The 22,607-nt window shown below is 46.3% G+C and overlaps 3 protein-coding genes across 3 annotated transcripts in view; all 3 read right to left on the bottom strand.

Annotated features, from left to right (window-relative positions):
* Positions 1-989: 989 nt before the first annotated feature.
* LOC311350695 (NLR family CARD domain-containing protein 3-like) lies at positions 990-3,536 on the bottom strand (the record flags this gene model as incomplete). The annotated part of the gene is made up of 3 exons (XM_084470762.1): positions 3,479-3,536; positions 3,071-3,299; positions 990-2,791 (listed from the first exon to the last, which is right to left on the bottom strand). Exons 2-3 carry the CDS (start codon positions 3,114-3,116, stop codon positions 990-992), a joined length of 1,848 nt encoding a protein of 615 aa, XP_084326888.1. The 5' UTR covers positions 3,117-3,299; positions 3,479-3,536.
* An 875-nt stretch (positions 3,537-4,411) lies between these two features.
* LOC311350720 (uncharacterized protein) lies at positions 4,412-8,748 on the bottom strand. Its single transcript, XM_084470789.1, has 5 exons — positions 8,584-8,748; positions 7,538-7,654; positions 6,511-6,627; positions 5,485-5,601; positions 4,412-4,592 (listed from the first exon to the last, which is right to left on the bottom strand). Exons 1-5 carry the CDS (start codon positions 8,649-8,651, stop codon positions 4,472-4,474), a joined length of 540 nt encoding a protein of 179 aa, XP_084326915.1. The 5' UTR covers positions 8,652-8,748; the 3' UTR covers positions 4,412-4,471.
* A 21-nt stretch (positions 8,749-8,769) lies between these two features.
* LOC311350726 (uncharacterized protein) overlaps positions 8,770-22,607 on the bottom strand; it is a 78,583-nt gene continuing 64,745 nt past the window's right edge. The window contains exons 3-4 of the mRNA XM_084470796.1: positions 9,414-9,518; positions 8,770-9,191 (exon numbers count right to left, since the gene is read on the bottom strand). Coding sequence (XP_084326922.1) covers positions 9,071-9,191; positions 9,414-9,518 — 226 coding nt within the window. The 3' untranslated portion in view covers positions 8,770-9,070. The remainder of the gene's footprint in view (positions 9,192-9,413; positions 9,519-22,607) is intronic.

Raw genomic sequence — 22,607 nt, 5'->3', positions numbered from 1 at the left:
TTTCTCAAGTGTATTTCCAAGTATTTTAGTTGGCATGCATACAATGATAATGTCTAGACTTGTGACAACTACTTCACTATCTAAGAATCAGCTGAATGTCTGCTGATAGTAAAACTTCATTATGCACATTAAGTAAACTGACCTGAGAGTTTCCAGTGTACAGTGTGGACTCCCCAGTCCAGCAGAGAGCAGCTTCACTCCTGAATCCTGCAGATCATTGGTACTCAGGTCCAGCTCTCTCAGACTAGAGGAGTTGGAGCTGAGAACTGAGGCCAGAGCTTCACAGCATCTCTCTGACAGATGGCAGCCAGTCAGCCTTTAAACAAAACAAAAACAGACAGGAACACGTAACTCTTCAGAAATTATATCCCTATTAACATGAAGTTGGTTGAATATATGTCAGTTCAGCTTTTATTTAAAGGTTATACCACCAGGTGTGAGTGTGATTAGCCTCCTGGTGGTATAATATGTCACCTTTAAACAAAGTAAATATCTTTGTATCATATAACTATGTCTCTGTATACTTATATTTGTTATAAGTGAGTATATTTGTTATGCCTGGACCAACAGACATGTATTGTAGATGTTTATATTATTCTAGTATTATTGTGTTGCATGTGTTGAAATACAAGGTCTTAGAACATATACAGAAATGTTTTTGTATATTATTATATCCTTTAACTTCTAGTATTATGTATATTGTGTTCTGTATTGTAATACATGTTATTAATGAACCTACAGCGATGGATTGTATATTATTACAACTTATATTCTAGTATTATGTATTTTGTAATACATGTTATAAGTTAAACTACAGAGATGTTTTGTATGTTGATATAACTTTTATATTGTAGTACTGTGTGTATTGTGTTGTCTATTGTAATACATGTTATTAGTGAACCTACAGAGATGGTTTGTATATTAATACAACTTATATTCTAGTATTATGTATACTGTGTTGTGTATTGTAATACATGTTATTAGTGAACCTACAGAGATGTTTTGGAGGCTTTGACCACTGGCAGCAGCCTCAGAAGACCCTCCTCTGAAGCAGAGTATTTCTTCAGGTCAAACACATCCAGCTCCTCTTCTGATGACAGTAAGATGAAGACCAGAGCTGACCACTGAGCAGGAGAGAGAGATTCTCCAGAGAGACTTCCTGATGTCAGGTACTGTTGGATCTCCTCCACTAGAGAACGGTCGTTCAGCTCATTTAGGCAGTGGAACAGATTGATGCTTCTCTCTGGAGAGAGATCTCCACTTATCTTCTCCTTGATGTAAGACACTGATTTCTGATTGGTCTGTGAGCTACTACTTGTCTGTCTCAGCAGACCTTGTAGGAGACTCTGATTGGTCTTCAGAGAGAGGCCCAGGAGGAAGCGGAGGAACAAGTCCAGGTGTCCGTTCTCACTCTGTAAGGCCTTGTCCACAGCCTTCTCATAGAAGCGATCTGATTTCTTTATTTTAAGAGTAGACCACCTGGATGGTTGTTCTCCTGAGATCAGATTGACACCACTGTCGATGAAGGTCTTAAAGACATAAAGGGCAGCCAGAAACTCTTGGATGCTCAGATGGACAAAGCAGAACACCTTGTCCTGGTACAGCCCACATTCCTCTTTAAAGATCTGGGTGAACACTCCTGTGTACTCTGAGGCTGCTCTGATATTGATGCCACACTCTGCCAGGTCTGCCTCATAGAAGATCAGGTTGCCTTTCTCCAGCTGGTTAAAAGCCAGTTTTCCCAGAGTAACAATGATCTCCCTGCTCTCTGAACTCCAGTGATGATCTGTTCCAGCTCTCCCATGATACTTCCTCTCCCCCTGTATGGCCTGAACCCTCAGGAAGTGGCTGTACATCTGAGTCATGGTCTTGGGAATCTCTTCTTCACCCTGGGATGTTTTGAAGATGTCCTCAAGAACTGTAGCAGTGATCCAACAGAAGACTGGAATGTGACACATGATGTAGAGGCTTCGTGATGTCTTGACATGGGAGATGATCCTGCTGGCCAGCTTCTTGTCTCTGAATCTCTTCCTGAAGTACTCCTCCTTCTGTGGGTCAGTGAACCCTCTCACCTCTGTCACCATGTCAACACAATCAGCAGGGATCTGATTGGCTGCCGCAGGGCGTGTGGTTATCCAGATGCGAGCAGAGGGAAGCAGGTTGCCCCTGATGAGGTTTGTCAGCAGCACGTCCATCGAGGTGGACTCTGTGACATCAGTACAGATCGGGTTGTTCTGGAAGTCCAGAGGAAGTCGACACTCATCCAGACCATCCAAGATAAAGACAACTTGGAACCGGTCGTATCTGCAGATTCCTGCTTCTTTTGTTTTGATAAAGAAGTGATGAAGAAGTTCCAGCAAGCTAAACCTTTTATCTCTCAGTAAATTTAGCTCTCTGAAAGTGAAAGGAAATATGAAGTCTATGTCGTGGTTGGTTTTGCCTTCAGCCCAGTCCAGAGTGAACTTGTGTGTTAAGATGGTTTTACCAATGCCAGCCACTCCAGTTGTCATTATTGTCCTGATTGGTTGATCTTTTCCAGGTACGGGTTTAAAGATGTCTTCACATCTGATTGGTGTTTCCTCCCTGGCTGGCTTCCTGAAAGCTGTTTCAATCAGTCTGACCTCATGTTCCTTGTTGACCTCTCCACTGCCTCTCTCTGTGATGTAGAGCTCTGTGTAGATCTCATTCAGAGGTCTTGACTCTCCTGCTTTAGCGATTCCCTCAAACACACACTGGGTCTTCTCCTTCAGATAAGCCTTGATCTTATGTTGGCACTCAGCAGCAACTTTTTCTAAATTACATGACAAAAGAAGAAAGTATACAAACTATCAAAAATTGTTGACTTCAAATTATCAAAATATGACTGCCCTTATTTTAACCAACAGTCATTTACTGCTGTTTAAAAAAAGAGCATATTCAAAATAAGTTTTCAAAATAAGGATATCTCCCTAATCAGTTTTCAAAATGAGAGTATATTCCTGATCTGTTTTCAAAGTAAGAGTATCTTACTGTATCTTACTGATCCAAAAAAGTATCTTCGTAATCTCTTCTAAAAATAAGAGTATCTTACTGCTCCTCAGTAAGTCTGCCATCTCCTCCAGCTTCAACTGCTTCATGCAGAGCAGTGTGATGTCTTCCACTCCCTCTATGGCGCGCCTCCTCTGCTCCTCTTCCTCACCATCCACCTCCTCCTCCTCCTCCCTCTGGCTCTCTGAGCATTGTGGGTAATCTGGGTAGAGAACCCTCCAGAGCTTCTCCACCTCCTTGTCTAGAAAAGCGTGTGCGTTCTCCTTGATCCGCTGGAACAGAACAAACGTCAATGAGAACTTTACTGTGAACTAACTGAGGACATCAGAAGCGTCTGTCCTGGATTCACGTCCTGCTGGTCTGAAGAGGGAAACCTGGAGACTGTTAGCTCCAGGAGAGATGTTGTTCACATGTCATTCATGACTGAACTCAGTGTTGTACATTTAAACACCTTCAACTCTGTGTGCTGCTGCTGTACAGACGGACCACTGGGAACCTTTGACCTCCTCTGGTGTCTGTGGAGCACACACACACACACACACACACACACACACACACACACACACACACACACACACACACACACACACACACACACACACACACACACACACACACACACACACACACACACACACACAGTCCTGTTTTTTATTGCAGAATAACAATATGTCAAATCGGTTGAGATGAGATTACTGACTGTTGATGTACAGGCTCCAAAATAATTAGTTTATCCTGACCTTGTTCCTTTATTTATATATGAATCAATTCATCTATACCTTTTATTCTTCTTTTACATAGAATTGCATTGAAATTAAACTTGGAATGCTAATTTAGAACTACCGTGTTGACCTGAATATAAGACAAGGTTTCTTTCCTGGAATTGCGTCTGACAAAGTGTGGTTGTCTTGTGTTTGGGGTCTAGACTTTTAAAAGTCGATCTACTTTCCGTCTTCCTGGTGATGAATGCCTTTCATTTGACCGACTCCTTGTTGTTCCATGCTGCTTCCCTTTCCCCGTAGGAGCTGGGCCCTAACAGTTACCGTACTTTGAGAGAAAGTCTTTTTGTTTGCTCTTTTCTTTGTTGCGGTGTGCGAGCAAGGTTTGGGGAAAACAAACTGTTTTAATTGTTATGATTTTCAAATAAAATGATTTTCTTTATAAAAATTGAATTCATCTTAAAAAAATATTTTTACAGAAACGACTCTTTAAAAAGTGGGGGTCGTATTTTGTCTTTTATCCAAAGAGACTTGTGACAGAAAGTGAGTGAGCTGGAGGTACGAGGAGCAGGGTCCTCTTGCTGAAAGACGTCAACTCCAGTAGTGCTCAGGCTGAAGAAAGAACTGATCCATATTCTGATGACAAGCCGGGGGAGAAACAGTTCTGATGAACTCAGATATGGGTCAGATATCAAGTGGTCTGTTTCATCGTCTGTTTGAAACTCCTACCTCTCCTCTCTGGAGGGGCGTCCATCTTTAAAGTTAGGAGGATAGCCCATAGAGCGGTCACTCTTCATGGAGACACAGCTGGGTCCAGGGGAGTCTGCTCTCTGCTGCTGCTCTGGGCTTCAACACACACACACACACACACACACACACACACACACACACACACACACACACACACACACACACACACACACACACACACACAAAGTCCTGTTTTTTATTGCAGAATAACAATATGTCAAATTGGTTGAGATGAGATTACTGAATGTTGATGTACAGGCTCCAAAATAATTTGTTTATCCTGACCTTGTTCCTTTATTTATATATGAATCAATTCATCTATACCTTTTATTCTTCTCTTACATAGAATTGCATTGAAATTAAACTTGGAATGCTAATTTAGAATTACCGTATTGACCTGAATATAAGACAAGGTTTCTTTCCTGGAATTGCGTCTGACAAAGTGTGGTTGTCTTGTGTTCGGGGTCTAGACTTTTAAAAGTCGATCTACATTCTGTCTTCCTGGTGATGAATGCCTTTCATTTGACTCCTTGTGGTTCCATGCTGCTTCCCTTTCCCCGTAGGAGCTGGGCCCTAACAGTTACCGTACTTTGAGAGAAAGTCTTTTTGTTTGCTCTTTTCTTTGTTGCGGTGTGCGAGCAAGGTTTGAGGAAAACAAACTGTTTCAATTATTATGATTTTCAAATAAAATGATTTTCTTTATAAAAACTGATTTCATCTTAAAAAAATATTTTTCCAGAAACGACTCTTTAAAAAGTGGGGGTCGTATTTTGTCTTCTATCCAAAGAGACTTGTGACAGAAAGTGAGTGAGCTGGAGGTACGAGGAGCAGGGTCCTCTTGCTGAAAGACGTCAACTCCAGTAGTACTCAGGCTGAAGAACAACTGATCCATATTCTGATGACAAGCCGGGGGAGAAACAGTTCTGATGAACTCAGATATGGGTCAGATATTAAGTGGTCTGTTTCATCGTCTGTTTGAAACTCCTACCTCTCCTCTCTGGAGGGGCGTCCATCTTTAAAGTTAGGAGGATAGCCCATAGAGCGGTCACTCTTCATGGAGACACAGCTGGGTCCAGGGGAGTCTGCTCTCTCCTGCTGCTCTGGGCTTCAACACACACACACACACACACACACACACACACACACACACACACACACACACACACACACACACACACACACACACACACACACACACACACACACACACACACACACACACAAAGTCCTGTTTTTTATTGCAGAATAACAATATGTCAAATTGGTTGAGATGAGATTACTGAATGTTGATGTACGGGCTCCAAAATAATTTGTTTATCCTGACCTTGTCCCTTTATTTATATATGAATCTTTTCTTCTTTTACATAGAATTGCATTGAAATTAAACTTGGAATGCTAATTTAGAACTACCGTATTGACCGGAATATAAGACAAGGTTTCTTTCCTGGAATTGCGTCTGACAAAGTGTGGTTGTCTTGTGTTTGGGGTCTAAACTTTTAAAAGTCGATCTACATTCTGTCTTCCTGGTGATGAATGCCTTTCATTTGACCGACTCCTTGTGGTTCCATGCTGCTTCCCTTTCCCCGTAGGAGCTGGGCCCTAACAGTTACCGTACTTTGAGAGAAAGTCTTTTTGTTTGCTCTTTTCTTTGTTGCGGTGTGCGAGCAAGGTTTGGGGAAAACAAACTGTTTTAATTATTATGATTTTCAAATAAAATGATTTTCTTTATAAAAACTGATTTCATCTTGAAAAAATATTTTTCCAGAAACGACTCTTTAAAAAGTGGGGGTCGTATTTTGTCTTTTATCCAAAGAGACTTGTGACAGAAAGTGAGTGAGCTGGAGGTACGAGGAGCAGGGTCCTCTTGCTGAAAGACGTCAACTCCAGTAGTGCTCAGGCTGAAGAACAACTGATCCATATTCTGATGACAAGCCGGGGGAGAAACAGTTCTGATGAACTCAGATATGGGTCAGATATCAAGTGGTCTGTTTCATCGTCTGTTTGAAACCCCTACCTCTCCTCTCTGGAGGGGCGTCCATCTTTAAAGTTAGGAGGATAGCCCATAGAGCGGTCACTCTTCATGGAGACACAGCTGGGTCCAGGGGAGTCTGCTCTCTGCTGCTGCTCTGGGCTTCAACACACACACACACACACACACACACACACACACACACACACACACACACACACACACACACACACACACACACACACACACACACACACACACACAAAGTCCTGTTTTTTATTGCAGAATAACAATATGTCAAATTGGTTGAGATGAGATTACTGAATGTTGATGTACGGGCTCCAAAATAATTTGTTTATCCTGACCTTGTTCCTTTATTTATATATGAATCAATTCATCTATACCTTTTATTCTTCTCTTACATAGAATTGCATTGAAATTAAACTTGGAATGCTAATTTAGAACTACCGTGTTGACCTGAATATAAGACAAGGTTTCTTTCCTGGAATTGCGTCTGACAAAGTGTGGTTGTCTTGTGTTTGGGGTCTAGACTTTTAAAAGTCGATCTACATTCTGTCTTCCTGGTGATGAATGCCTTTCATTTGACCGACTCCTTGTGGTTCCATGCTGCTTCCCTTTCCCCGTAGGAGCTGGGCCCTAACAGTTACCGTACTTTGAGAGAAAGTCTTTTTGTTTGCTCTTTTCTTTGTTGCGGTGTGCAAGCAAGGTTTGGGGAAAACAAACTGTTTTAATTATTATGATTTTCAAATAAAATGATTTTCTTTATAAAAATTGATTTAATCTTGAAAAAATATTTTTCCAGAAACGACTCTTTAAAAAGTGGGGGTCGTATTTTGTCTTTTATCCAAAGAGACTTGTGACAGAAAGTGAGTGAGCTGGAGGTACGAGGAGCAGGGTCCTCTTGCTGAAAGACGTCAACTCCAGTAGTGCTCAGGCTGAAGAACAACTGATCCATATTCTGATGACAAGCCGGGGGAGAAACAGTTCTGATGAACTCAGATATGGGTCAGATATCAAGTGGTCTGTTTCATCGTCTGTTTGAAACTCCTACCTCTCCTCTCTGGAGGGGCGTCCATCTTTAAAGTTAGGAGGATAGCCCATAGAGCGGTCACTCTTCATGGAGACACAGCTGGGTCCAGGGGAGTCTGCTCTCTGCTGCTGCTCTGGGCTTCAACACACACACACACACACACACACACACACACACACACACACACACACACACACACACACACACACACACACACACACACACACACACACACACACACATACACACACACACACAAAGTCCTGTTTTTTATTGCAGAATAACAATATGTCAAATTGGTTGAGATGAGATTACTGAATGTTGATGTACGGGCTCCAAAATAATTTGTTTATCCTGACCTTGTTCCTTTATTTATATATGAATCAATTCATCTATACCTTTTATTCTTCTCTTACATAGAATTGCATTGAAATTAAACTTGGAATGCTAATTTAGAACTACCGTGTTGACCTGAATATAAGACAAGGTTTCTTTCCTGGAATTGCGTCTGACAAAGTGTGGTTGTCTTGTGTTTGGGGTCTAGACTTTTAAAAGTCGATCTACATTCTGTCTTCCTGGTGATGAATGCCTTTCATTTGACCGACTCCTTGTGGTTCCATGCTGCTTCCCTTTCCCCGTAGGAGCTGGGCCCTAACAGTTACCGTACTTTGAGAGAAAGTCTTTTTGTTTGCTCTTTTCTTTGTTGCGGTGTGCAAGCAAGGTTTGGGGAAAACAAACTGTTTTAATTATTATGATTTTCAAATAAAATGATTTTCTTTATAAAAATTGATTTAATCTTAAAAAAATGTTTTTTCCAGAAACGACTCTTTAAAAAGTGGGGGTCGTATTTTGTCTTTTATCCAAAGAGACTTGTGACAGAAAGTGAGTGAGCTGGAGGTACGAGGAGCAGGGTCCTCTTGCTGAAAGACGTCAACTCCAGTAGTGCTCAGGCTGAAGAACAACTGATCCATATTCTGATGACAAGCCGGGGGAGAAACAGTTCTGATGAACTCAGATATGGGTCAGATATCAAGTGGTCTGTTTCATCGTCTGTTTGAAACCCCTACCTCTCCTCTCTGGAGGGGCGTCCATCTTTAAAGTTAGGAGGATAGCCCATAGAGCGGTCACTCTTCATGGAGACACAGCTGGGTCCAGAGGAGGCTGCCCTCTGCTGCTGCTCTGGGCTTCAACACACACACACACACACACACACACACACACACACACACACACACACACACACACACACACACACACACACACACACACACACACACACACACACACAAAGAGCAGGTGAACATCACTATAAACACTGCTCTGATGTGAACTCTTGTTGCACCTTGTATTCTTCTGATTGGTCGTAGTGTTATCCAATTGCGTGCAGTGATATTTTCAAATGCATGCTTGGGGCCGCCCCTCGAGTTGGGCCATTTTCATTACGCGTTGCCAGACCCTACAGCTTTCTAGAGGTGGGTCTGGATTTCCAGGCTATCTTATCAGTAGAGTCTGATAACAACCAACTGGTCTGTTTTCATCGTCTGTTTGAAACTCCTACCTCTCCTCTCTGGAGGGGCGTCCATCTTTAAAGTCAACAGGTATATTCATAGAGCGGTCACTCTTCATGGAGACACAGCTGGGTCCAGGGGAGTCTGCTCTCTGCTGCTGCTCTGGGCTTCAACACAACACACACACACACACACACACACACACACACACACACACACACACACACACACACACACACACACACACACACACACACACACACACACACACACACACACACACACACACACACATACAGCTTTTACTCAGACTAAAGATGGTGTCATGATGTATCACTGCTGAGCTCTGAGATTGACAACAGTCACAGACAGTGAGATCCTCTTCTTACCTCTCAGCTTTGCTCTGGCGGCCATGTTCCCCAGACCGAGTGGTCTTAGAGGTAGGACCCCCCTCCTCTCTCTCCTCATCCATAGTAGACTGGAGACCTGTAGTCCTACACAAACACAACATGTTGTTTTCCTACGGTCACTCAGCGTTCATTAAGGTGAGTAAGACGGTTCTATCAGGACCTGTGGAGGGAAGGTGAGCCAGCAGCAGACACACACTGAGAGGAGGTTTCTAACTTGGCCTCATGCTGCTGTACACCAGAGTGGCCACCAGGGGGCGCTTGGGAGCCAAACATAGAGTGGCTCAGTCCCGCCCACCTCATGCGTCACGCCTCTACCATAAAAACTGAACAAGTTGACTGGTGGTCGTCAGAGCTATCTTTAAAATGTTGAGATTTCGATCTATTTCTGACACTATTTACACTTCTGGTGTGTTTAGTAACAAGAACTAGTTAGCTAGCAAAATATTATGGAGAATGGCTCTTATTAATTATACCAAATGGTTTACAACATATTTGCAATCGGCCACAAAAATGACCAAATGGTAGGTCGAATAGAAAACGTTTCAAAACCCATTTTATAAACTTCAACATCATAGGTTTATATCCTATGAAGTATTACATTTGGTTTGTTAACTAGACACACACACACACACACACACACAAACACACACACACATATTTATATGAAGTTTAAAATACTTTACCTTATGTTTTCGGTTGTTGGTGTTGTGGTATGAAAAGATGAAAGCGTCCAGGTGTCCTGTCCTCCTGTGGGAGGCTGCAGGTCAACTGAGGAGACTTCAAACCTCTGAGCTGAACTCCTTCATGATGCTGGCTGAAGGCCAGCCGCTTCAAAGGTCAAAGGCTTCATAGCAGGTCGGGCTCCTTAGAGGATCGGGTTCAGCTGATAACTGTACACATGACGTGTTGTACCAAAGTACACAGAAATACACTAAAACACACATCAATGATTGACTAACAATATAAAATAATACATAGAGACAGAACCAACCTTTTAGCATTTTAGTATATGATAAGATAACTGCCTCATAAAACAGTAAAGTTGAGGCCAGAGCTGAAAACTGAAAAGCTTCATGGACAAACTGACAGCGGGCCGTACAGAGAAATTGCTGAAAGTTTTTCATATTTACGTTAAAATTAAAATCTTCTTTCTGCTAGAGCTGCTGCCCCCGCGACCCGACCCCGGATAAGCGGTTTTGAAGATGAGGATGAGATGAACGTCTTCCTTGTACAATATTTCCCCCATTCTTCTGTAGGTGCTCCTGTTGCTGTCATTACTGCCTCGTTTCCTGCATTCTAGTGAATGTTAAGGGTGTAAATAACTCAAGGCTGTCAGACAAATGTGTACATATAGTTACATAAATATATATATATATATATATATATATATATATACATACAGTAGCTTTTAACTTTTGATTGGCACATTTGCAGGACATCCAGCAGGGATAGGGCCCCCAGGAACGGGGACAGGGCCCCAGGACGGGCCCCCAGGAACGGGGACGGGCCCCCAGGAGCGGGGACGTCTGGGCACCGTAGCCTAGCAACAAGCAGCAGCAGTGGAGGCGGGCTCAGGAGTTCTTGACGGTGGTTTTTGAGCGGTGAACAGGCAGTGTGAGTCTGGACTGTGAAGGATGAAGGACAATAAAGCTTTAATGGTTCCACTGATATCGCTGGTCCATATTAATGAAGATGATTAAAGATAAGGGATCTCCACAACAAATATCCTCAACTGTAGGAATACATTAATGATTACATACCAACAGGAACACAGCTTGATATAAAACATCAGATTAATGATATTAAAATGTCTCTCTTGATATTATTGTAATCTATATCTTAGACTTCTGCCCTTTATTCCTGGACTGATGTGTTTTTATAGAACAGTTTTATATGAAGCACATAAAGTAGCCTACTGCTGTACGTTATGTTGTAGTAAAGTAATATATATGAAGTAGCCTACTGCTGTACGTTATGTTGTAGTAAAGTAATATATATGAAGTAGGCTACTGGTGTACGTTATGTTGTATTAAAGTAATATATATGAAGTAGGCTACTGCTGTACGTTATGTTGTGGTAAAGTAATATATATGAAGTAGGCTACTGGTGTACGTTCTGTTTTGGTAAAGTAATAGGCCTACATTAAGGTGAATAACATTTAGACCAGGCATAGGCCTACATTCAGGTGCATAACACCTATTGGGGGCCGTTTGTAAACCTTTGCTGGTGAAAAACATTCTTCACTTGTTCCAGATTTAGCTGCTTAATGCTGAATCGGAGGATAAATCGTGTATATAAATCTAAATCTTTATATCTCAATGTTAAATGTTACATCTAAATCCATACAACAGATATGCTAATTCTCCTCCGTATACTAATTAGTTCTGACTCTTAACCAGTCATATTTCGGGGGCGGCATCGATGCACGTGGTTCTGGAGAGCTCAGGGCTCTCTCTCCTTGTTGATTGGCCGATGGCCGTTGGGGGGGGGGGGGGGGGTCTCACCATGACAACAGACTTCTCCTGAAGGTCGCTGATGACACTGTTGTGATCAGTGGGCTCCAGGACAGAGAGGCTAATCCCGGGCCGGTGGTGGACGACTCTGTGGAACGCTGCGACAACCACTTCCTCAAGTTAAACACAAACAAAACTAAAGAAATGGCAACGGACCGCCGTAGAGCTCCCCGCTCATCCTCACCGTGTACGATTAAGGGCCCGCCTGTGGAGACTGTCCTACAGACACCCGGGAGCAGTGGTTGATGAGTGCTTCACCTTGGAGTCAAACACATCCGCAGTATGCAAGAAGGGCGTGCAGAGACTCTACTTTGATTGAATACGTTTAACGCTGACAAGAAGCCGATGGTTTTATTTCACAGGTCTTTCATCGAGTCCATTGTGACCTTTGGTTTTATCTCTTGCTTTGGTCATGTTTCAGTGCACAACAAAACCCGTCCACCCAGAGTGGTGAAAACTGGCAGCAGAATGGTGGACCCCCAGCAGCTCCCCCCCCTCACACATCAGGGCAGGTGGTGAGGAAGGCCCGGGGCGTTGAGCAGCTCTGACCGGCCCCTCTGGGAGGGACCTGCTCTCCTACCATCGGCTCGGAGGTCCAGGCTGCCCGGGGTCAGGTGCAGTAGGTAGACGTGTTCCTATGGTCCTAGTGCAGTTAATGCACTTAACAAGGGTTAAACCTCGCCGGCACGTTCAAACAGCACTAACGCGCTTTATTTTTTTAAAGAGGTTAAACGGAGTAGACTTTTATTATGTGTTGGTCTATTAGGTGTTTTATTTTATCGGTTGTATTTGGTCACGTTGTTTTGTCTCTTGTCTTTTTATATGTTGTGTATTTGTGTCTCATTGTGTATGGACCTCTGAAGAATAAGTCCCGCCTCCGAGGCTCCGGTTCCCTCGGTCAAATGTCTACGGGAAATAACACGGGGTTTATGAATGATCGTACATAACAGACTCTGTAGGTGGTGGAGAAGTAAAAGCTGCGTCACGTTTTGAACTACACACTTTTTCCATCTAGTTTCGACTGGCTTTTTGGATTGTCGATTATTAATGCTACTTTAACAGCACCGAAAATCCAAAAACCCAGTCGAAGCTAGATGGGAAAAGTGTGTAGTTCAAAACGTGATGCAGCTGGGAGTCCGGTCCAGAGCGGAGCTGGGAGTCCGGTCCAGAGCGGGGCTGGGAGTCCGGTCCAGAGCGGAGCTGGGAGTCCGGTCCAGAGCGGAGCTGGGAGTCCGGTCCAGAGCGGGCGTGGCGGACCGGCTACGAGGACTACCGCCACGCCGCCGTGCGCGACCACTTCCTGCACAGCGACCCGTCCTCCTCCTACGTGCACTTCTCCAAGACGGACGGCCCCAAGCACGAGTACTCCTACCCCCTGGCCCCGCCCCCCGACGGCCCCGTGGGCCCCCGGCCACGCCCGCCACGGATGCTTCTCGGGCGTGGTCTCCGCCCAGCCACGCCCGAGAAGGACGTTTTCCTCCCCGGCTCCTCCCCCTCGGACGAGGACGGAGGCGGCGGCGGCGGGGGGGGATGAAGGGCGGGAAGGCGGTCTGCCCTTTGGCCAGGGGAAGACTTCTCCCTTTGTTCCTTTTTTTTTTTTTTTGTTCGGCTCCGGCTCCGGCCCCCGGCTCCGGCTCCGGCTCCGGCCCCCGGCTCCGGCTCCGGCCCGGCTCCGGCTCCGGCCCGGCTCCGGCCCCCCGGCTCCGGCCCGGCTCCGGCTCCGGCCCGGCTCCGGCCCCCCGGCTCCGGCCCGGCTCCGGCTCCGGCCCGGCTCCGGCCCCGCTCCGGCTCCGGCTCCGGCCCCCGGCTCCGGCTCCGGCCCGGCTCCGGCTCCGGCCCGGCTCCGGCTCCGGCCCGGCTCCGGCCCCCCGGCTCCGGCTGTCAAGCCGCCCTTGACCCCCTCCTGCTAAACGCAGCCTTCGGGCCGCCTGATTGGCCACCGCCACGTTCATTGTCTGTCATTATTATTTATTGAAGGACTTCTCAGTTATGCACTTTTGGTTATGATGAATTCTGGGGAGGCTGTGTATTAATATATTATTATTATTTATTATTATTATATTATTATATTATATATAATCCTGTGTAGTGACCTACAGGGCATTAGAGGGAGACGTTCACCCTAACCTTTAAGAGAGAGGGCGGGTGGAGGAAGGGGAGGTCCTTTAAGAGAGAGGGCGGGTGGAGGAAGGGGAGGTCCTTTAAGAGAGAGGGCGGGTGGAGGAAGGGGAGGTCCTTTAAGAGAGAGGGCGGGTGGAGGAAGGGGAGGTCCTTTAAGAGAGAGGGCGGGTGGAGGAAGGGGAGGTCCTTTAAGAGAGAGGGCGGGTGGAGGAAGGGGAGGTCCTTTAAGAGAGAGGGCGGGTGGAGGAAGAGGAGGTCCTTTAAGAGAGAGGGCGGGTGGAGGAAGGGGAGGTCCTTTAAGAGAGAGGGCGGGTGGAGGAAGGGGAGGTCCTTGGCCGGCACACCTGGTCCCTGGCTGTATGTGAATTGTTTGGTAGTAAACAAACCCAACCTGCCTTCGTCTCCTGTGTCGTTGTTTTCCTCACTTCCACATTGGTGACCCCGACGTGATAAAGAACTATGTCGAAGCCCGAAGGAAGCAACGGCTGCTCTGCAATGCCTGGACCGAGCGGGGCTGGAGGAGCTGTAAGCGTCTGCACCGCGACCATCAAGTTGCCCGAATCTTGGCAGCGCAACCCGCGGCCGTGGTTTCAGCACATGGAAGCCCAGTTCCAGCTAAGAGGAATAACGCAGGACGTTACGAGGTACTTCCATGTGGTGGCGGCGTTGGATGCCTCGACGACGGCCAGAGCGATGGCACTGCTAGAGGCTCCACCGGCTGTACGACGCGCTCAAAGCATTCCTGATGAAACTTTTCGAACTGTCGGAGCTGGAGAAAGCAGACGGCCTGCTGTCCCTTAACGGCCTAGGGGACAGCAGGCCGTCCGAGTTGATGGAGAGGATGCTGGCTGTGCTGGGTTCGGCTGATCCCGCATTCCTGTTTACTCACATTTTCCTGCGGCAGCTTCCAGCGCCTGTGCGCACTGCGCCAGCCTGCTCCCCCTTCTCCGCCTCAAAGGACCACCGCCAGCTGGCTGCGGAAGCACACAGGATTTTCCTTGCCAATCGGCAGCAGTTTGTGCACGCACTGCTCCCTACCGTCCTAGCGTTTCGACCCCGCCGACCCCTTCGGAGGACACCTTCGGCACCGCAGCCGCGGTGACGGCCCGCCGCCAGCGCGACGACGGGTTGTGTTATTACCATGCCAGGTTTGGAGCCAAGGCTAAGCAGTGTCGCCAGCCATGCAATTTCGCGGGGCAGGGAAACGCCAGGGCCAGCACTCATTAGCAGCTAGGGGTGCTGGCCGTGACTGCAGGCTGTTTGTCACCGACTCAATCTCCGGCCGGCGTCTGTTGGTCGACTCGGGCGCCCAGCGCAGCATCCTGCCAGCTCAGCCTGTGGACACCATGGCTGGCGGACACGGCCCGCGGATGGACGCCGCCAATGGCACGCCTATACGTACCTACGGCACCAGGTATGTGGAGGTGTGTTTCGGCGGGCGGCGCTTCGGCTGGGACTTCGTTATGGCCGCTGTGTCTACACCGATCCTCTGCGCGGACTCCCTCCAGTCTACGCTCGGCGCCTCGACTCCGCAAAGCTGGCGAGGGGCCAGGGGGGAGTTCACCACCACGGAACGCCTCGGCATCGTGCGCCGCTCCAACGGCCCGTGGGCCTCCCCCCTGCAGCCTTACGGACAGCAGCTGGGCCGACCGCCTCCCGTGGGTCACGCTTGGTCTTCGCTCTGCTCCCAAGGAGGACCTCCAGACCTCCTCCGCCGAGCTGGTGTAGGGCCAGCCACTGCCAGCTCCGGGGGAGTTCCTCCCAGAGGCCGCGTCCCCCTGGTCGGCCGACTCTCATCAGGCGGGGTCCCGGGGCGTCGCTGGGGCCTTGGTCCCCATTCCGACATCTCGCCACTGCGCTCCCCGGTCCTACGTGCCCAAGGACCTGCTGTGGGCCAGACACGTCTTCATCCGCCGCCACAGCCATGGGACTCCCTCACAGCCCCCATACGGTGGACCCTTCCGCGTCCTGGAGGCGGAGCTAAGAGCTTTGTGGTGGACCTGGGGGGTGAACCAGAGCGGGTCACAGTGGACCGGCTCAAGCTCATCTGGACGTTGACAGACAGACAAGTAACGTATGGTGGCCGTTATCAGGTTAACGTTATCAAGCGGCCCAAACGGCTTAGCAGGAGGGGGTCAAGGGCCCCGGCCCCGGCCCCCCGGGATAATGAATTCCCCATAAAAAAAAGTTTTGGAGTTAAAAGAAACAACAGAACATATGGAGTGTGTGTGTGTGTGTGTGTGTGTGTGTGTGTGTGTGTGTGTGTGTGTGTGTGTGTGTGTGTGTGTGTGTGTGTCAATACAACTGACTCAGAGAGAATGAGGTACCAGAAGCCGTTAACCCAAACCCAGGGAGGAGGTCCTCCTGGGTGAAGGAGGTCCTGAAGGTGTGGATGTGTGTCAGTGTGTCTGAGGACCCTCCTCCCCCTGGGGACACTCTGTAGAAGGACAGAGTGCCAGCAGGCCGGTCCAGATACACTCCTACTCTGTTAGAGCCAGCGGGGGGGAGACGGATGGATGTGTCTATATTGTTGTACTTGGCAGAGTAACGGTCATCAAAACAATAAAGAAACCAGGACTTGTTGTTCCCTCCAAACAGGCTGTCAACACCATCTCCTCTCCTTGTGATTCCTCTGTATGTCACTCCTACTATAACACCTCCTTCCCTCTCTACCTCCCAGTAACAGCGGCCAGTCAGAACCTCTCTTCCCAACACCTGGTGCCAGCGGTGAAATCTCTCTAGGTGATCAGGATACGGCAGCCGCTCTTTAGCCTCCGTCACCTTTCTGTTGTCCTCAGACAGAGAGAGTCGACTGCAGACTGTGTTTGGGTCCAGTGTGAGTTCACAGGCATCTGAGGGGAGAACAAGACACCGTTACCAGGGCCGGTTCTACACTGAATTACGCCCTAGGAGAGACTCCGCCCTCCCCCCCCCCCCCCGCGCGCGCGATCAGGATGGGGGGGACGGTGGGGGGCGATCACAGGGTTGTTGACGGGGGGGGGGGGGTACGAGGGGGGGGGAACGAGGTCTTAAAGAGGACATATTATGGTGATTTCTCAACAAGTAAACATAGCATATGAGTTCAGGAAAACATGTTTTTGAAGCTGTTTGCTGGAAATAGCTTCTGGGAAACAAAATCTCTCCTAGCGCTATTCCCCTCTGTTTCAGTCCCTTCACAATGTGCTGTTTCTGGTGTCTGTAGCCTTCATGCAAATGAGCTGCTGCCCATTGACCAATCAGCTGTCAGAGTGAACCACAGCATGGAGGAGAAGTGATTGTTGCCGTTTGCGGACTCCCTGAGCTCTATATCTATATAATATAATAATAATAATAATACATTATATAATATATAGGTATCTATATAATATATCTAATATCAGGGCCAAAAGCTATGTGCGCCTCTGATGATATTATGAATCATAAAGACTGCGTCTGACGTCTCTGGTCCTTCCACAACAAGTAAAGACTCGTAGTGGGGGTTATCTCGGCCATGGTTCAGAAGAATTGGGGGAAAGGGACTTTGGCTTTGACTCTCTGAAGTCCGGATTGAACCGCGACATGGAGGAGAAAGGGATTGTGCTCCCGGAGCTGAGCTGCCGGACTGCCGCCGAAGCTCCCCCGCCGTACTCCCGGAGCGGGGCTGCCGGACTGCCGCCGGAGTTCTGGCGGCAGTCCGGGAGCTCCGGCGGGGGAGCTTCTCCCTGCCAGGCGGTCACATCTATTTCTGTATGGAATCTCCCTGCTTCTGAAATGCGCGAACATCTCCGCCCAGCGCTCGTCCGCTGGTCCAGGTCCACAAAATCGTATCTATGCTCTGATTGGAGGGGGGTGGGGAAGTGGGTGGTAATATGCAAATGTACCCCCCCCCCTCCTGTGTAGGAGGGGGCGCCGAAACTGTCTCGCTCGTTTGGTAACTGTAGGCGGGGTACTTTCAGAAATGCATATCTCACTCAAAAAAACATGTACGGACTTATTTCAAAGTGTATGTGTGTGGCAGCACCAGAGACCCAAAACAACAGCTCAAATCCCAGGAAAAGTGTTGTTTTCATAATATGTCCCCTTTAACACACTCACTGTTAGAGTAGCACTACTAATAACATGCGGTATGGTAGCGTTTAAATGGCGGCTATTGTGACACGGTTTCAGTATCGGTATACCGTACTGCGACACTATGAGGGGCTGTTCCGTTATTATAGGGCAGACTAAAGGGCTCTTTATGGTTCCACGTCGACGCAACGACCCCGCAGACGCTTCCACGCAGTCCTGAACCTTTCTGGTCCTGCGTCGGGTTTTAGTGAGCGGACCAATCACAGCCCTTGCGGCTGCGTCGCCTCGACGGAAGGTTACAATTTCTGGGAGGCCCACGTCAGGCCCTCGCGGTGGACGCAAGGAGGGTCCGCAAGGACGTAAGGGGTCCGTCACCCCCTTGCGTTGCGTGAACGTGGGACCATAACCAGCCCTTAACAGTCCTCCGCTCTCTGTTCCCTACAGGCTGCTTGTTCCCGCCGCCATCCTGATTGTGGGCGGGGCATCGGATATTGTCGTTATTATTATATCCTACCTTATCTCCTAAACAATGTAAGACCTTCCTTGTGTTTCCCTGAATGAAAAGCACTCGGGGCGTCCTGTCTGGGCCTTAGATCTACTAAAGCACTGGTCCTGTCTGGGCCTTAGATCTACTAAAGCACTGGTCCTGTCTGGGCCTTAGATCTACTAAAGCACTGGTCCTGTCTGGGCCTTAGATCTACTAAAGCACTGGTCCTGTCTGGGCCTTAGATCTACTAAAGCACTGGTCCTGTCTGGGCCTTAGATCTACTAAATGGGATGGGTGGGGGGGGGGGGGGTCCTTGCTGGGCGGCCCTCATACGTAGCATCGAGACTACAAATCATATCGGGTTAAAAATCATTTTGGCGGGTGTTCATAAAAACTTACTTCATGCCAGTGATGCATCAGGCAATCTCAAAGCCACTCTACACGGCATTTCAGAATGTTTGTAAACAATTTAGGTTTAGAGTCCTTACGTTTAGAGTAATAAATTAAAATGAAGAAATGATTTCAATAAAACAAATATAAAACAAATATAAAACAAATGTAAAACAAATGTAAAACAAATGAAAAACCATTATAAAATAACAAATTCATGGGTTATAGGGTAGGCCATAATGTTTTGAGAAGAGGAAGGTTTTTAGTTTGCTTTTAAAAATATTTGTGGAACTGGCTCCCCTAACATGTGACGGAAGACTATTCCACAGATATGGAGCTCTGAAAGCAAAGGAGCCATGTTCAAAACTACACAGGATTATAATCTACAGTTACCAGGAAAGTACATGGTAATATCATTGAAACAAACCACGCTTCCTTTTACAGTACAATTCCACCTTCCTTACAGGGTAACTACTCTGTAAAACTCTGATATTTACCTGATAATTATCAGGGAGATATGGGAGTTACTGCCAGATACCAGGTTCAAAACTACACACCCTGATGGGTAGTAGGATTACAATTACCAGGAAAGTACATGGTAATATCATTGAAACAAACCACGCTTCCTTTTACAGTACAGTTCCACCTTTCTTACAGGGTAACTACTCTGTAAAACTCTGATATCACCCTGATATTTACCTGATAATTATCAGGTAGATATGGGAGTTTTTGCCAGGTACCATGTTCAAAACTACACAGCCTGATGGGGGGCAGAGGATTATAACCTACAGTTACCAGGAAAGTACATGGTAATATCATTGAAACAAACCACGCTTCCTTTTACAGTACAGTTCCACCTTCCTTACAGGGTAATTCACAAGGTTTTACCTGATAATGTGAATTGTAACTACTGGGTAATTAGAAAGTAATTACTTGGTAAATAGTTGCAAGTTATACCCTCACTGTCTCTACACAGGTTGACTGGTAATACATCATCTATAATTCCTGGATAAATACCTGGTAGTTTTCAGTATATTTCTAGTAAATACTAGGTAACTAGTTGATATTTACCAGGTAAATATCAGGTTAACTACCACGTAAATAAGTGGTAGTTACCAGGTAAATATGTGATCATTTTTAGTAAATACCTGGTAATTACCAGGTAAATATCTAAGTTATTATCACCCTAACAAAGTCACATATAGACACATTCAGTGGGTTTATAGTCTACAATATGCAATTGCAGGATATCTACCTGGTAATTATTGGGTAAATACCAGGTAACTTGTTGGTATTTACCAGATAAATATCAGGTAAATATTTTTAACTACTGGGTTTAAAATCTACAATATACAATTACTGCGTATCTACCAGGTAATTATTGGGTAAATGCCTGGTAGTAGTCAGGGAAAATATCTGTAAATACTGCGTAATTACCTGGTAATAACCTGGTAAGTACTTAGTAATTACCTGGTAAGTACTTGGTAATTGCATTTAATTACCTGGTTATTACCTAGTAAATACATCTTATTACCAGGTAATTAGCTGGTTATTACCGTACTGTAAAATGAAGGGTTACCAATGCATGTTTCACGCTGTAGGGGATTTTAAAAAGTGAGGCGAGTGGTGGAAGAGCGGGGCCGGGGCAGAGTGTGTGTGAGCCAGAGGCAGAGCGGAGTGGAGAGAGATGAGCAGAGCAGAGTCCTGCACACCTCTTATTTGCAAACCCGCACCCGTCCTTACCCGCAAAACTTAAAACCACATCCGACCCGTGTTCCGATAGTAGTGCAAATTACATTCCGCACCCGACCAGACCCGCTATAAAATGATACCAACGCCCGACCCGCACCCGAAGGAAAATCAGACACATAAGATGGAACGCCGGGGAATTACACTAGTGGTGTTTGGCGTGGTGCTTTAGATTGCCGTGCAAAAAAGCACATCATCCACTGTGGACGGTTTTAGTTGACTCCTCCGCTCCTGAATAGGCATCAGATCCAGCACCGGAGAAGTCTCGCTCTTTTTTCTTTCAGCTGCACTTATATTTTCTCTATTGTTGAACTTGCTGTTATTTGATGCTATTTAGTTAGAATTTAGATACAACATGATGTTACTTCAATAAATTTGGAAATGTTAAGCGTGGCGTATTTCATTAGCATTGTGTTGGGGCGATGGGGGCAGGTGGGGCTTGAAAATCCCCCCTTGTCCAAAGTGGGGGATAACCGAAAAAGTTTGAGAACCACCGCGTTAAACTAAACGCGGCGGTGGTTGGTTGGACAGACGTCTGGGGGCGAGAAGGGGAAGGATGCAGGGGATGACATTGAGAATATCAACAACAAATATCAACAAAAAATTTGGCTAGTGGAAATTCTGATTGGCTGGTAACTTTAGAAAGTTACTGGTAACTTTAGAAAGTTACCAGCCCAATCGGCTGGCAATCAAAAAAGTTAATTTAGAACCCTGCACACGGGGGTCAAACTCGCACACGTTTCAGCCCTCGTACGGCTGGCCGCTCACGGTTAATATTTCTTAATGCTGCGTAACATTCACTAGGAAGCAAATATCAAACAAGAACTAAATATAGATTATTGTAGAATATAATTATTATACATCAACAGTTTGATGAAGGTGATGTCCACCATCATCTTCATTCCCAGGATGATTTGACTGAACCGACGTCACCTCCTGCTGTGTGGATGGACTTTCCATCTCTATAGTTAGTGTGTGTTGAGATGAATCAAACTAAACAGACACTTACATCTCTGTGGAGCTGGTTTCATCCTCCACTCTCCACCGTGCTCCACACTGGGGAGACAAAGAGAGAGCAGCATGTTGTCTTTAGACAGGGAAACATTATTCACATGTTAACAGAGAGAGAGCAGCATGTTGTCTTTAGACAGGGAAACATTATTCACATGTTAACAAAGAGAGAGCAGCATGTTGTCTTTAGACAGGGAAACATTATTCACATGTTAACAGAGAGAGAGCAGCATGTTGTCTTTAGACAGGGAAACATTATTCACATGTTAACAAAGAGAGAGCAGCATGTTGTCTTTAGACAGGAAAACATTATTCACATGTTAACAAAGAGAGAGCAGCATGTTGTCTTTAGACTGGGAAACATTATTCACATGTTAACAAAGAGAGAGCAGCATGTTGTCTTTAGACAGGGAAACATTATTCACATGTTAACAGAGAGAGAGCAGCATGTTGTCTTTAGACAGGGAAACATTATTCACATGTTAACAAAGAGAGAGCAGCATGTTGTCTTTAGACAGGGAAACATTATTCACATGTTAACAATGAGAGAGCAGAATTTTGTCTCCCAAAACGGAAACCTTAATATAACTGTTGTTTCTAAATGAGAGCACATTATCTAGTAATATAAAATGGGTGGCTTAAATCAAGCGATCTGATTGGTTCCCAACTGTTCCCAACTGTATATTGAGCATATACACACAGCTATGACGCCCATTCAGTTTACAGAGTTCAGTATCACTCCTAAATTGAACTGTTGTTTATTTATGTATAAAAGCAATAGCATAGTTCACTGAAGCCTAAAAATATGTTGATTGCTGGAGAGGGTGGAAAAGTTGTAAAGCAATAGGCACACGG

This window comes from Micromesistius poutassou, assembly GCF_964030765.1.
Source record: "Micromesistius poutassou genome assembly, chromosome: 7".
Lineage (NCBI taxonomy): Eukaryota > Metazoa > Chordata > Actinopteri > Gadiformes > Gadidae > Micromesistius > Micromesistius poutassou.
This window is presented reverse-complemented; position numbering and strand designations above follow the sequence as displayed.

Excerpts from the sequence above, each read along its gene's own strand:
- LOC311350720 (XM_084470789.1), bottom strand. The coding sequence starts at position 8,651 with ATGAAGAGTGACCGCTCTATGGGCTATCCTCCTAACTTTAAAGATGGA. Across the intron at positions 5,602-6,510 it reads CGCCCCTCCAGAGAGGAGAG|CCCAGAGCAGCAGGAGAGAG; the intron begins GTAGGGGTTTCA and ends TGTGTGTTGAAG. Across the intron at positions 4,593-5,484 it reads CGCCCCTCCAGAGAGGAGAG|CCCAGAGCAGCAGCAGAGAG; the intron begins GTAGGAGTTTCA and ends TGTGTGTTGAAG.